This window comes from Eleutherodactylus coqui, chromosome 1 (assembly GCF_035609145.1).
Source record: "Eleutherodactylus coqui strain aEleCoq1 chromosome 1, aEleCoq1.hap1, whole genome shotgun sequence".
Taxonomy (NCBI): Eukaryota; Metazoa; Chordata; class Amphibia; order Anura; family Eleutherodactylidae; genus Eleutherodactylus; species Eleutherodactylus coqui.
The window spans coordinates 457,834,256-457,847,457 of NC_089837.1; the positions used below are offsets into that span (position 1 = coordinate 457,834,256).

At 43.3% G+C, this 13,202-nt stretch overlaps 1 protein-coding gene across 3 annotated transcripts in view; it reads left to right on the forward strand.

Moving 5' to 3' along the window:
• The window catches only part of TNS2 (tensin 2), a 148,891-nt gene that overhangs the window by 111,507 nt on the left and 24,182 nt on the right, over positions 1-13,202 (forward strand). For all 3 annotated transcript variants that reach the window (XM_066584217.1, XM_066584219.1, XM_066584218.1), the window contains exons 14-18: positions 33-117; positions 1,855-1,984; positions 2,960-3,025; positions 3,269-3,385; positions 6,133-7,515. In XM_066584217.1, coding sequence (XP_066440314.1) covers positions 33-117; positions 1,855-1,984; positions 2,960-3,025; positions 3,269-3,385; positions 6,133-7,515 — 1,781 coding nt within the window. The remainder of the gene's footprint in view (positions 1-32; positions 118-1,854; positions 1,985-2,959; positions 3,026-3,268; positions 3,386-6,132; positions 7,516-13,202) is intronic.

Genomic DNA, 13,202 nt, shown 5'->3' on the forward strand with positions numbered 1-13,202 from the left:
AGCCCAAGTAACTCTCCTATTCTTGTCTGTAGCTTAAGTCAAGGGGATAGCACAAACAAGAAACGTCAGCTGTGCATCAGCTTGGAGCCGGCCTTGCTTCTGAAAGGTGATATCATGGTATGTATTAATCTACATATATACAGGTAGTCCACAATGTATTGTCCTGATCATCTTATAGGGATTATAATTAGAGATGAGCGAACGTGCTCGGCCCCGCCCCTTTTTCGCCCGAGTACCGCGATTTTCGAGTACTTCCGTACTCGGGCGAAAAAATTCGGGGGACGCCGTGGCGGCGCGGGGGGTTGCAGCGGGGAGTGGGGGGGAGAGGGAGAGAGAAAGGGCTCCCCCCTGTTCCCCGCTGCTACCCCCCGCACCGCCGCGCCTCTCCCCGCCCCCCGGCGCCCCCCGAATCTTTATGCACGAGTACTGAAGTACTCGAAAATGGCGGTACTCGGGTGCGTAAGTACTCATTACGAGTACGTTCGCTCATCTCTAATTATAATATAAATTAGCATCAGACAGTGCAAAACTTACAAACTTTGTAGCCAATGGAGGCTATTACTATTGCGAAAAAGTAATATTGTTCTTTAGTGCCTATTAGATGACATGCAAGGGACTCCTCTCATTTCCATCCATGTCTTAGGAATTGGCCAACTAATGAAGGTTTTCCTAAAAGCCCTTTTAGACACAATGAGAATTGCTCAAAAATTGTTTAAAGCCGTCTTTTGAGCAATTCTCGTTCTGTCTAAATGCAGGGACATCGTGCAGTTTTTGTGCACGAGTCTCTGATCGCTGAATTCTAGCTTGCTAGAATTGAGCGATCAGCTGTTATCAGCGGAGCAGGCTGTTATCAGCCAGCTGCGCTGATAAGACTCTCTGCCTGTGTCCTGCTGTGAATTCACAGTAGGGACACTGGCCGTCAGAGCGGAGAAGAATACAGCTGTTTGCTTATGCAAAACAGCTGTATTCTTCTATTAGTGGCCATGGCTGTGTCCCGCTCCGCTCAATTACTCTATAGTAGCTACATAGCTACTATAAAGTATGTCGTTTGAGCGACTTTTGAGCGATCATCTGTCAGTGTAAATGGGGCTTAACCAGCCACAAATGAGGTGGCCTACGGTTAGCACCCATTGTCATCAAATTAGCAGTTGGAAAGCAAAGGGTCAATTTACTATCTTGTTGTCAGTGAGAATTAGTATTTTTTGTAATGAGAAAATTACATGGTTTCTAGTATATTGGGAACGTAATGTCAGCTAAGGGTCCAAGGGTGTATTTTCGGTATTCTATGTACCCATAACAGCCTATGAAGCTATTCACATGGCCTGTGTAAATGAGTTTGCCACGTCTTTATTCTTGTCCATTTTCATAGATCAGAACAGTACATGCTGTGTGTGGTCCACGAACATTAGAGGTGTCCATGTGCTCTCCGATGTGTTTTGTGCCTGAGTTTTACGAGCGCAACTCGCTGCGTAAATTTGGCCTCAAAGGAATTAAATACTCCTATTCAGGGTTTTCGCTGGAATACATAAACCTTCACCCAGCTTTTATTGAACCTATCTGGATATAATGCACAGCTGGTAGTATAATGTTCCTTAGTCGGAACTATCCAATAGTAACAAGCAGAACCGCAGGCTATTTCAAGTTCTTTGTGATTTCCCATCGATAAGCAGAATACAGACTGTAGACTGCTGCAGTGTTTTATATGTAGATGTACTATGCAGTCTAGTCATAGATGTGGCACTATTTATTAGCAGAAGATAGAAGAATGGATACAGCCACAAAATATGAAACTAAGAAACTTTCCAAGTAGACTTACATTACTAATTCTTGCATCTTTGTAACAATTTGTCCCAGGTGAAATGCTATCATAAGCGCTGCAAACCTCACGAGCGGGAGGTCCTGTTCAGACTTCAGTTCCACACATGCACAATTCACAATACCCGTCTCTGCTTCAGTAAAGACCAGCTGGACTGCGCCTGCACAGGTGAGACTGCCATCAATGTTTGCAAATGTAAAATAATGCACATGGAGAGAAGAAATCCTCAAACTCACTATCGTATTGGCTACTCAGGACTTCAGAAGAGAAGGATTTAGGGGTTTTAATTTCTGACAGCCTCCAAATGAGCCCACAGTGCAGTCAGGCAATAAAGCAAGCAGGATGCTCGGCTGCATAGCTAGAGGTATAACCAGTAGAAAGAGAGAGATTGTGATCCTGCTGTATAGAGCTCTGGTGAGACCACATCTGGAATACTGTGTTTCTACCCCTACAGAAAGACATTAATAAAGAAGAATGAGTTGAAAGATCGGCTACAAAAATGGTGGAAGGTCTCAAGAACAAAATTTATTAGGAGAGACTTAAAGAAGGGAGAGAGGGGACATGATCGAAACTTTTATATGTGTTAAAGGTATAAATAAGATTCAGGAGGGAAGTGTATTTATTAGGAAGCTAAACACTAGAACAAGGGGCACAATCTGAGACTATTTGGGGAAGATCAGAAGCAACGTCAGAAAATATTATTGTCCTGAAAGAGTAGTAGGTGCTTGGACCAAACTTCCAGCAGATGTAGTTGGAAAATTGACAATAAATGAATTCAGGCAAGCCTGGGATAAGCATAGCTCTATCCTAAGGGAGAACTAATATAAGGGCAAGCTAGACTGACCAGAGGGGCTTTTCCTGCCTTCAGTTTCCTATATTTCTAAGATTTCAATGGTTTACACCCATTCCTGGTTTTGGCTTACGAATACCCGTACACCTATACCCTGAAAATACATCTGTGACTGCAGTTCTCTTCAGTCTAATAGTCTATCCCATGTCACACCCAAAGGAGGTATGCGGAGTTGTTAGTTTATCGTTCCCTATGATTGCCTGATCTTCTCTATGGCGTAACACTGTCCCCGAGTTCATCGCCATTTGTTGCTGTTTCTCTTATAATTAATTATGGTATTTTCCTTCTCGAAGATGACAGATTCCCGGATGACGCAGCTGTGGAATTTATATTTTCCTCTGGTCAAGAAAAACTTAAAGGTAAAGACATAAAATTTGTCTCCTTCTGTTTCTACTTGCTTTTTCTCAGTTCTAGACATGTCCCAAAGTGTTGGCCACATCTTCGCACATAGATGACTTCATCGTACACAATTACACAGTGGAAGTCCCCAATATTTCTGGATTTGCTCTTCTAAACACATTTGGCTCTTACTTACAGACTCCTTAGCAGTTATAAACTTGCATCTTACTCCCTTTTTGGTCTTTCCTTCTCCCATATTAAAGGACGAGAGGTTTTCCACAAAGACCCCAACGTTTCGGTGGATTACGACATCACTGATCCACTTGTTCGATATGACTCCTATGAGAACCTTAACGTGACCCACGAGGACAGTCTGGAGGGTGAGTGCACCAAATGTCACTTTAACAGCTGGGCCAAGCATGTGGTTAATGTAAAGGGCAGAGGTCTCCTTCTTCTATGTCACTTGTAGATATTATCCCGAGGGGTGAGACCAAGCGGATTAGTCACTTCCTTTGTAATAGAACATTCCTGTAGATAGACTGCTTTACATTATAGATCTGGTTAAAATTAGAGGCGTAAAATTGTTGTGGGTTTCGGTTACAACATGTAGACCTTAATGGGTCTAAGCTTTTTACGTCAATGAATCAGTGAGACAGGACACATGGACAAGATGAACAGAATTTGCAGTTACAAAAAGACAGGACATTTAACCCCTTAACGACCGCCCATATGCTTTTTTTCGCTGCTGCATCAGAGTTCCGATACGGATCTCCTGTGCCGGTAACAGCAGGGTTTGGCTGTCTGATAATAGCAGAGCACCTGCTGTAAAAGCGGGGACCAGAGCAATCGCCGATCCCCGCTGTTTACTCCCTTTACATGCCGCAATCAATGCAACTGTGGCATGTAAAAGACCGACAGAGGAAGGTGGCTCCCTATATCACCCATCGGACCTCCACAATGTGATCATAGGGTCCTAATGGGTTGCTGTGGTATGCAGAGGCTTGAAGATGGCTTCTGGGTCAGCCCTCTACAGTGACCTATGCCTCTAGAGAAATGGAATAAAAAGGGATCAAAATGTTAGGTTCCCAAAAATGGGATTAATGAAAACTAGAGTTCATCACACAAACAAAAATGAGCCCTTTAGGGTCCTTTCACATGGCCTTATTTGCATGTGCAATACACAGATATTAGAACCCCTTGATTGGAAGGTGCGCAGATGCACAATTCCATGAAAAAATGAACACATCTGGACCTTATTAGGCTAAATAGCCTTTAAAATCACAGCCCTGCAGTGTCCCGTGCCCATGTGAACTGGCTCTGGCAAGTGCAAAAAGTAAAGTAATATGTGCAGAAACACACGCAAAAGGGCATCGTTCACAACGCATATGCGCTGTGCTTACATGAGCGTTTTTTGCTCATACGCTTACGTGAAGGGGCCCTTATAGAGATCCGTCAGTCGAAAAATAAAAATGCTGTAGCTCTTGGAATGCTGCGACACAATAGCAAATTTTTAAAAATTGGTTTTAACGTGCAAAAAGAGCAAAGTATTAAAAAAACTGAATGAACTTTGTATCGCTGGGATCATGCTGTCCCAGAGAATAATGTTATCACATTACTTATTATGCATGCTGGACGCCATGAAAATAAAATCCAAAAAACAGTGGCAGAATTCCCTCCCCCTCCCATCCCCCATCCCCCCAAAAAATGAATAAAAGTTATATGATACTTTATACAGTATGTACCCTAAATGATGCCAATAAAAAAATACAACTTGTCCCGCAAGTAAGAGGCCTAAAAGTTTAAGGAGATCAAGAAAGAAATAAACTGTTGCCCTTTTCTGTAATCCGGCCGTTACTGTGTTTACGAAAGGATATCCATAAAACTGAATGCAGACGACAGCCAATGAGAGGATGGAGCTTGCTGCCAGGATGGGAGGTGAATTTGCAGGTCCTTCTATGTTTTTGGACATCATGTAGTTAAATTAGACAGACAACATTGCTGCGAGGAAAAAATACCGCAGCATGTTCTATCCTTGGGTGTTCCCTTTGCCAATTGTTTTCAATGGGACCTTCAAAGACATTGCATGGCACTGTGATATGCATGCGAGTGCAATGCAGTGTTTCTCATTGAACTCAAGTATTCTGATTCAAACATATTGATATGGAGAGGAATTGAATCACAAAGTATATTAGAAACTTTGAGAACTTTTTATTTACATGGGGATGAAGTTTTATCATCTCTTTGATATCTGCATCGTAAATCCATAACTGTAGAGATAATGGCAAGAAGTGCAACATCATTACCAAACATTGGCTATTGCTTTAAAGAGTAACTGCACTTTAAGGCCTCGGTCACACGGGCGATTTTTCGCGCGATATGCGCATGCGATCTGCGATTTTATAGAACCATAGCTTTGCAATGGTATCGGACACATGGGCGCTTGTTATGCGCTTGTCCAATAAATTATAGGACAAGAAATCGCAGATTGCGGCTATCTGCGATTCCTTGTTTTCTATATATGCGCTCAATGGGGCCGGCGGCAGCAGCGCCGACCCCATTGAGAACATATACTACACAAATCATTCTCCTCTGCCACAGCTGTAACAGCTGTGGCAGAGAAGAATGATGTTTGCCCATTGAATTCAATGGAGCCGGCAATACAGCCAGCTCCATTGAAAGCAATGGGCTGCCGGAGAGCGCGGGATGAATTTTCGTCTGACCGAGGCCTAAAAAACAAAACTTTGGACATGTCAGAGCGACATGTCAAAACTTTTGATCCGTCTTCAGCTGCTGAGAGGCATTGGTGACAGCAAAAGGGGTGAGTGCTGCACCCTCTTCATTTTAGAGATGAGTGGGGGTCTCAGCAAACAGACCCAAACTGATCAAAACTTTTTACATTTTCTTCTGACATGTCAAAAGTTTTTATTTAAAGTGCAGCTACCCTTTTACTTCTTACTTGCATGTGGCCAAGCTTACATCTTATGTGAAATTCCACTTTTATTCTTCTTAAATGAGATGCAGAACTCTGTGACTTGAGAACTGCCAGCATGCCTTTCCACTACCTTAACCTCAATACCAGCTTTTTTTTCTTTTTTCTTACATACTTTTCATTTCCTCTTCCATATAGATCTCAATCATACTCGTGGGCCATTGGATGGAAGCTTGTATGCCCGTGTGAAGAAAAAGAGCACACCTTTGACTTCTACTAATGGGAGCCCCGAACAGCATGGACGACTGTTGTCTGTTAGTAGTGACTCCGGACACTCTTCAGCCCCGACTGAGAGGTTGGAAGAAACGCCACAGAAGTCTTTGCCAACAGCAGCTGAGCGAGAAGACCTAGAAAAACTTTTGGGTGGATTTGGAGTTAATGTAAAGAATGAAGGAGAGCCACAGTACTCACACGTGGTGAAATGTGAGGATGTGGTGACCCAAAATGGGCATCAAAGGCAAAATATGGACCAAAGACCCAGAGATTTGCAACATCAAGTGCACCAGGAAGGAGTAAACCAAAATATTCAAACAAAGGTGAATGGAGATTCAAGGTTTCAGTACTCGCCTCAGTGGTCGGGTGTATCTGATGAAGGAGCATCTCAAAGCTTGCCCTTAACCTCAACATCCTGGGAGGATCAGAGAGAATCCCCTTGTGACGCAATCATAATGGAAGAAGAAATAGGACAATTTGGTGGCCTAGCTGTTTATCCAGGAAGGAGAACTTTATTGTCTAGACATTGTTCCTGCAGAGTAGGTTATGCAGGTCCTAATATTGAAGGACCTCCTAGCAGATCTTATTTCAGGCCAGAAGCCATTCTTGATCCTCGGGGGGCACCAGGAACAGGGGCAGTACTGCATGGAGGCCATTATCCAGGCATGTATGTGGATCAAGAGAGAAGGAGACTGTATCGCTCATTGTCTGAAGGACCCCAACATTACCCAAACCAGACACACAGCCCACCAAAGAGAGGCAGTTTAAGAGAAAACCGACAGTACACATGTCAGCCTATGTCTCACGAACCTCTTTTGCCTCCAATGTGTCCATGTTCTCATTGTCAAAGTTCAGCTTGCTATCCTGTGCCTAATATGTGGCCTATGGAAGGAGGCAAGATGTCAACAATGCAACCGTTTTATCGAGGAGAATTTCCATTACACATGTCTCAAGCTTATGGGCAAAGTGTACAGCCCAACCATGATATTCCACCACCATTTCAAGTTCCCGCTCCTAAGATGCAGTACGGATTCACAGTTCCACATGGTGAAGACTCCTTGCACTATAATCATTTTACTGATGCAGGATATGGACATCCCTACCCACATTTCTTACATCCCTCCTACAGCCAAGCTCACTGCCCACCTAATGGTTATGGCGCCCATGCTTTTCCTGGTTGTATGTCGTCCTGTAATCAGACAGGTGGACAATCTCCTCCATCCAGTTGCACCCCTCGGAGAATGAGTGGGGATACCATGTCTGCAGGAAGCCCAGGTGAATTAACACCTCCACAGCAACAGCAGCAAGGTGAGGTGTGATGTAAAATGTCTAATGGTATTATATAGGGTCAGACTGGCCCACCAGAGGATTCTCCAGACATATTGTATGGGTTAATGCCCAATAATAACCTATAAATCTGTATTGCCATATGCTGTGATAACAGCATAGTGTATAATTAAAAAGTAGATGTGCACTTGTTCTATATAGCTGGACAGCGAGGCCTTGGAATCATTTGCTATGGTGATCTGTTAATACAACGATTATTTCTCGAAATTCGTTCAAACGTCGAAATTTGACCAATAATCGTTACATGTAAACACAGGCATCGGGCACTTTTTGTTTGAACGATGATTTTCAGGTGAACTTAAAATCCATTGTTCAGCTACTGGACATAAAGCAGTTTGCTTTATCTGTCAGTAGACCGCAGGCTGTTATCTCCGTGGAGAGCCAGCAGTTAACATTGTATTCTGCAGGCATCTGCGATGAGAAAATGCAGCTCTGTGCACAGCTGGGCATGTGATTATTCACATGCTGGGCTCTGCAAACTGCTCGTGGAGGCCCATTTACATGCAAATGAAAATTATAACGTGTTAATGGCCATCAGTGACCATTAATACTTTATGCAAAAAATAATTTGAAAGATAATCTTTGTGTGTAAATGGGCCTTAACAGCTGTCATTTAATCACTCCCACTCATCACTTCCAACATTTCCAAGAAGGCTTGAGAAGTTAGCAGTCTAAATGTTCACACACTTGACCAGGCATTGTGTTGATATCACAATAGAAGCCATACAAATGTCCGTTTATATGCCACTGCAGCTTCCTTGGGGAAAATAATGGAAAAGATATGTGTGTATATGAAAACTTACTATAAGACTGGATAAACACTTTACACATCATGACCACAATGTTTAAGACTATCATAAATGCATAGAATGAATCAGCAATTGCAGACATTATTAAAAGGGTCTTTCTGGGACTTTGTATTGATGACTATCCTCAGAATTGGTCACTAGTTGACCGAAGAGGAGGTGGGGCGCCGCTCAGAATCCCCATGGGCATTGTGGCAGTCAAACAGAGCTAGAAGCAGACAGCTTTGTCATAATGCACTGGTTCAAGTTGGTACTGCAGGCTCAGCCCAATTGGATTCAATTGCCCCTGCAATACCAAACCAGGCGGCAGCACTACTGACAGTTCTGTCTGCTTCCGATGCTGCCTGTACTGACAGTGGGCACAGTGACCAGCTGATCTGCGGGAATCTCTGACTATCCACTATTGATGACCCAAGGATAGTTCATCTGTAGTAAAGTCCTGCAGAAAACCCCTTTAACTCTAGAAATGTATTGTCTTCAGCTACAGATCCCTGAAAATCAAGCAAATGCTGAGGGAAAAGTATCAATCACCTAAATTTACTGTAAGTGTTTAAACGTGACGCTCCTGGTCAGAGTGAAAAATCTGTAAAAGGCCCCCAACTATCATGCACCATTTATAATACTTTTGTCTTCTTATGTGGTAGAGGGTCATGTGGATTCCCTCATTCTTTAGGGCCCAGGTGCAACTGCTACCTCTGCACCCCCTAAAGCTATGCCCCTGGTTAGAACAAGACTGGTAGCAGTAGATCAGAAGTAGTCTGTCTGCCATTGCCAGAGAGATTCAAGTTCCGCATGTTTATAGAGAGTAAGTTATGGCTGTTTAGGGCATTGGTGATGATTAAAAATCACGGAAAGAAGTAGTTAGGTCGTTTCAAAGGAGCTGAACTAAATTTCTTCATGACTGTATGACATCATGCTTAGAACTGACTTGATTCATATTACCAGAGGAGAAACAGAGCATGGAGAGAGCAGGGAGTTTACACAAATGATATAGAATCTAAACTATTCAGACATTTCCCAAACCACATAGAGTAGAATGTCAGCATCAACCACCGGCGTTGTGGCAGACCGGGGCCATCAGTCCTGCAGCTCCTAAACATTTTGCAGGTTTGAGGGTTTGGAAGGGAGTCAATACAGCAGAACACATTACATAAACCAGAATGGAAATGATCCCAATAAGAATTATTCAGTAGGGATTTGGAAGGGGTAAACGGCAACAAATCATCATGTCCACTGATAAAAATATAAGAGTAGACATAAAAAGTGTAAGAGAATTATGTAAGGTTATTAAATGGGGGGGGGGGGGGGGGTTGTATAGTTGTATACTTTACCTCTACACTATAGCCGGCCATCTGTTTTTGCTATTTAGTCAACATGAATCCTTAATTAATAGTTATTAGCGTGGGTTCTGCCATTATCTCCTTTTATAACCATACTCAGGTTGTGTGATACGGGAACAAGGAGATTCCAACCAAACATATTAACTCACTTCTGAAAGACTTTCATACATTAATTTTGGTGGTTTGGTACTTGCATTTTATTCAATGAGCATGTGGGATCTCATTATGAGTAGAGATGAGCGAGTATACTTGCTAGTGCACATTACTTGAGCGAGTAGTGCCTTAGCCAAGTATCTCCCCGCTCATCTCTAAAGATTCGGGGGGCGGGGAGCGGCGGGGGAGAGCGGGGAGATCTCTCTCTCCCTCTCTTACCCCCGCAACTCACCTGTCACCCGCGCCGGTCCCCGAATCTTTAGAGACGAGCGGGGAGATACTGAGAAAAGCTCTACCAATTGTGGTAAAGAAGCTTTGGCTTATGATGAAGGACAAGTAAAGACCTTTCACATGGGCCATCTATAGGTGTTAACAAGCAGCAGTCATCGAGATCGGAGCTTCTTTACCTCAACATTCATAAAGGCCGATTAGACTCGATTGAGAGATGAACTATCATTCATACAATTTTTGACCCCCATTCACTTGAATCACTGTCGGCAGCACATTACCAGTTCACATGGGGAAATGTAGTGCCAAGAACAATTATTTGTATGGCTACACAAAAGATGCAATCAGGCTATTTACACAGGGCAATAATCTGGTGGACGAGTGTTCTAATAAACACTCACTTAACCCCTTCTAATCCACTGTCTGACATCTGAAGACATTCTGATTGAAGGCTGTACAGCTCTGATGTCGGAAGACGTCCAGCAGGGTATTCTTACTGTATATTGCTGGCCGCTCTGTTGTCAGGGGCCTCTCCAGCATGTCCCATACCGCAGTACTAGCTCTAGCCAGCAGATGGTGCCATTGTATAATGTATAAAGAGAAAGCCCCCTAGGAAACCCTGAATCCAAAATTGGATTGCAAAGGGTTAAGGGTCTGGTAGTTTTATTTGCAGTGGAAAAATTAGGATCACTCTGAGGCACCCTTCACACGGCCGTAGGCGTTTTTTACACACGCTCGTTCACATAGCTGCTAAACTCCCTCCCACCTCCCTTTTCCAGCCGCTGTCATCGGCTCCCATAGAAGCCCATGTAATGGCCGACGTATTGTGGCCAGAAAGATAGTTCCAGGACTATTCTTTTGGCCTGGTGTGAAAGTGCACGACGGTATATTGGCCCGTCTGGGCGCTTTTATGTCTCAGGAATACGGCCATGTGATCTGATATTTTTTTCTGGCGCAATTTTTCTAAATGGCCAAAAATCGTTCATTTGAATGAAAATGTAAAATTTAAGAGCTCTACTCGAGTAACGAACCCCATTGACTACAATTGGAGACTCGAGCATTTTTGTATGTGGGACGCCGGGTCCCGAGCTTTTTTTTTTTTCTTTCTTGGTTCGTGTGTTTGCTCTCTCTCTCCTCTCTCTTTCTCCTTTCTCTCCTCCCTCTCTCTCTCTCTCTCTCTCTCTCTCCCCTGCCTGCCAGACAAAAAAATTTGCCAATGACGCACACTGCGGCGGGGAGGGGCCAAAACAGGCACGTCACAGCAGGGAGGGGCCAAAAACTGGGGCGGGGTCGAACATAATTTGATGCTCGTTCGAGTAACGAACACCATCGAGTACACTAATACTCGAACGAGCATCAAGCTCGGCAGAGTATGTTCACTCAACTCTACTATCAAGCAATGCCCGTAGCTTAGCTTTGATAAACTGCCTTTCAGAACATGGTATAATGCAATACTATAGTATGCAATAATATGGATAATAATAATAATACTACAATACTACAATACTATGGTATTGCATTATGCTGTATGAGTGATCAAACTGTATGAGCAATCAAACAATCACAAGTTCATGTTGCCTATGAGGACTAAGAAAAAAAGTTTAAAAAGGTTTATTAATTATTAGAAAAAATACTAAGTAATAAAAGTTAAAGGGGTTGACTCGCGAGGCAAGCATCAAAATTTAACATTACCCCATTCCCCCTGTCACCCTCCTGGCATAAAATAGCAAATTAAAGCGGTTTTTAAACCGCTTGCTACTCACCGATCCGACGAAATAAGGAGTTTAAAAAATCTTCTCCCTAAGATGGCCGCCAGTCCTTTCCCAGGGATGCACTGCGGTTTTCTCCCATGGTGCACCGCGGGTCTTCTCCCATGCTGCACCGTGGGCTCTGTGCGGTCAATTGCCGATTCCAGCCTCCTGATTGGCTGGAATCGGCACACGTGACGGGGCGGAGCTACGATGACGACGCGGTGACCAGCTCTCCGGCACGAGCGGCCCCATTCACCAGGCAGAAGACCGCACAGCGCAAGCGCGTCTAAAAAAGCAAGAAGCCAGCGAAATTAGACGGAGCCATGGAGACGTGGACGCTAGCAACGGAGCAGGTAAGTGAATAACTTCTGTATGGCTCATATTTAATGTGCATTACAAAGTGCATTAATATGGCCATACAGAAGTGTATAACCCCACTTGCTTTCACGAGACAACCCCTTTAAGAAAAAAAATGTCCCATTTTTAAAATAAGAAAATCTTAAAATGCATAGTTTTCACAAAGAGAAAAGGGTAATAAAAAGAGATTTAAAAAAAGTCATATGAACTTCAAAATGGTACTACCCTGTTTCCCCGAAAATAAGACAGTGTCTTATATTAATTCTTGTTCAAAAAGGTTTAACTTTTTTACATGTATAGCTGCCTGGACACTATTTAAATGGACTTTTTTAATTAACTGTTAGCAGGGCTTAATTTTGGAGTAGGGCTTATATTTCAAGCGACCTTAAAAAGCCTGAAAAATCATTTTGCATCCTCAAAAATTCTGGAAAATCATGCTATGTCTTATTTTCAGGGAAACAGGGTAATAGAAACTACAGGATGTCTTGCAAAAAAAAAGCCCTCACACAAGTGCTTCGATGGAAAAATTAAAAAGCAGCAGAAAGTAATTAGAGTTGAGCGAACATACTCTGCCAAGTTTGATGCTGGTTCGAGCATTAGCGTACTCGATGGTGCTCGTTAGTCGAACGAGCATCAAGCCGTGTTCGACCCCGCACCAGTTTTTGGCTCCTCCCTGCTGTGACAAGAGAGAGAGAAAGAGAGAGAGAGAAAGAGAGAGAGAGAGAGAGAAAAGTGTGTATGCCTTAAAAGCAACCCCACCCCCCCAAAGGATGGTGGATTTTTTCTTTTTTCCATTTCACTCCAATATATTATATAGCAGATTAAATAGTACCATTGTAAAATACAACTCGTAGCGTAGATTTATATCGGTCAGTCCAGCGGCACGTTCATCACAGTCTAGCGGGCGTGGGTGGCACTCCGGGTATAGCCGTCTCATATATACTGTGTAATGGAAAGTGGTGCTCAGCATCGCTTAGGAGACGTCTGCCGCTCCCACTTACTGAGAGCAATTT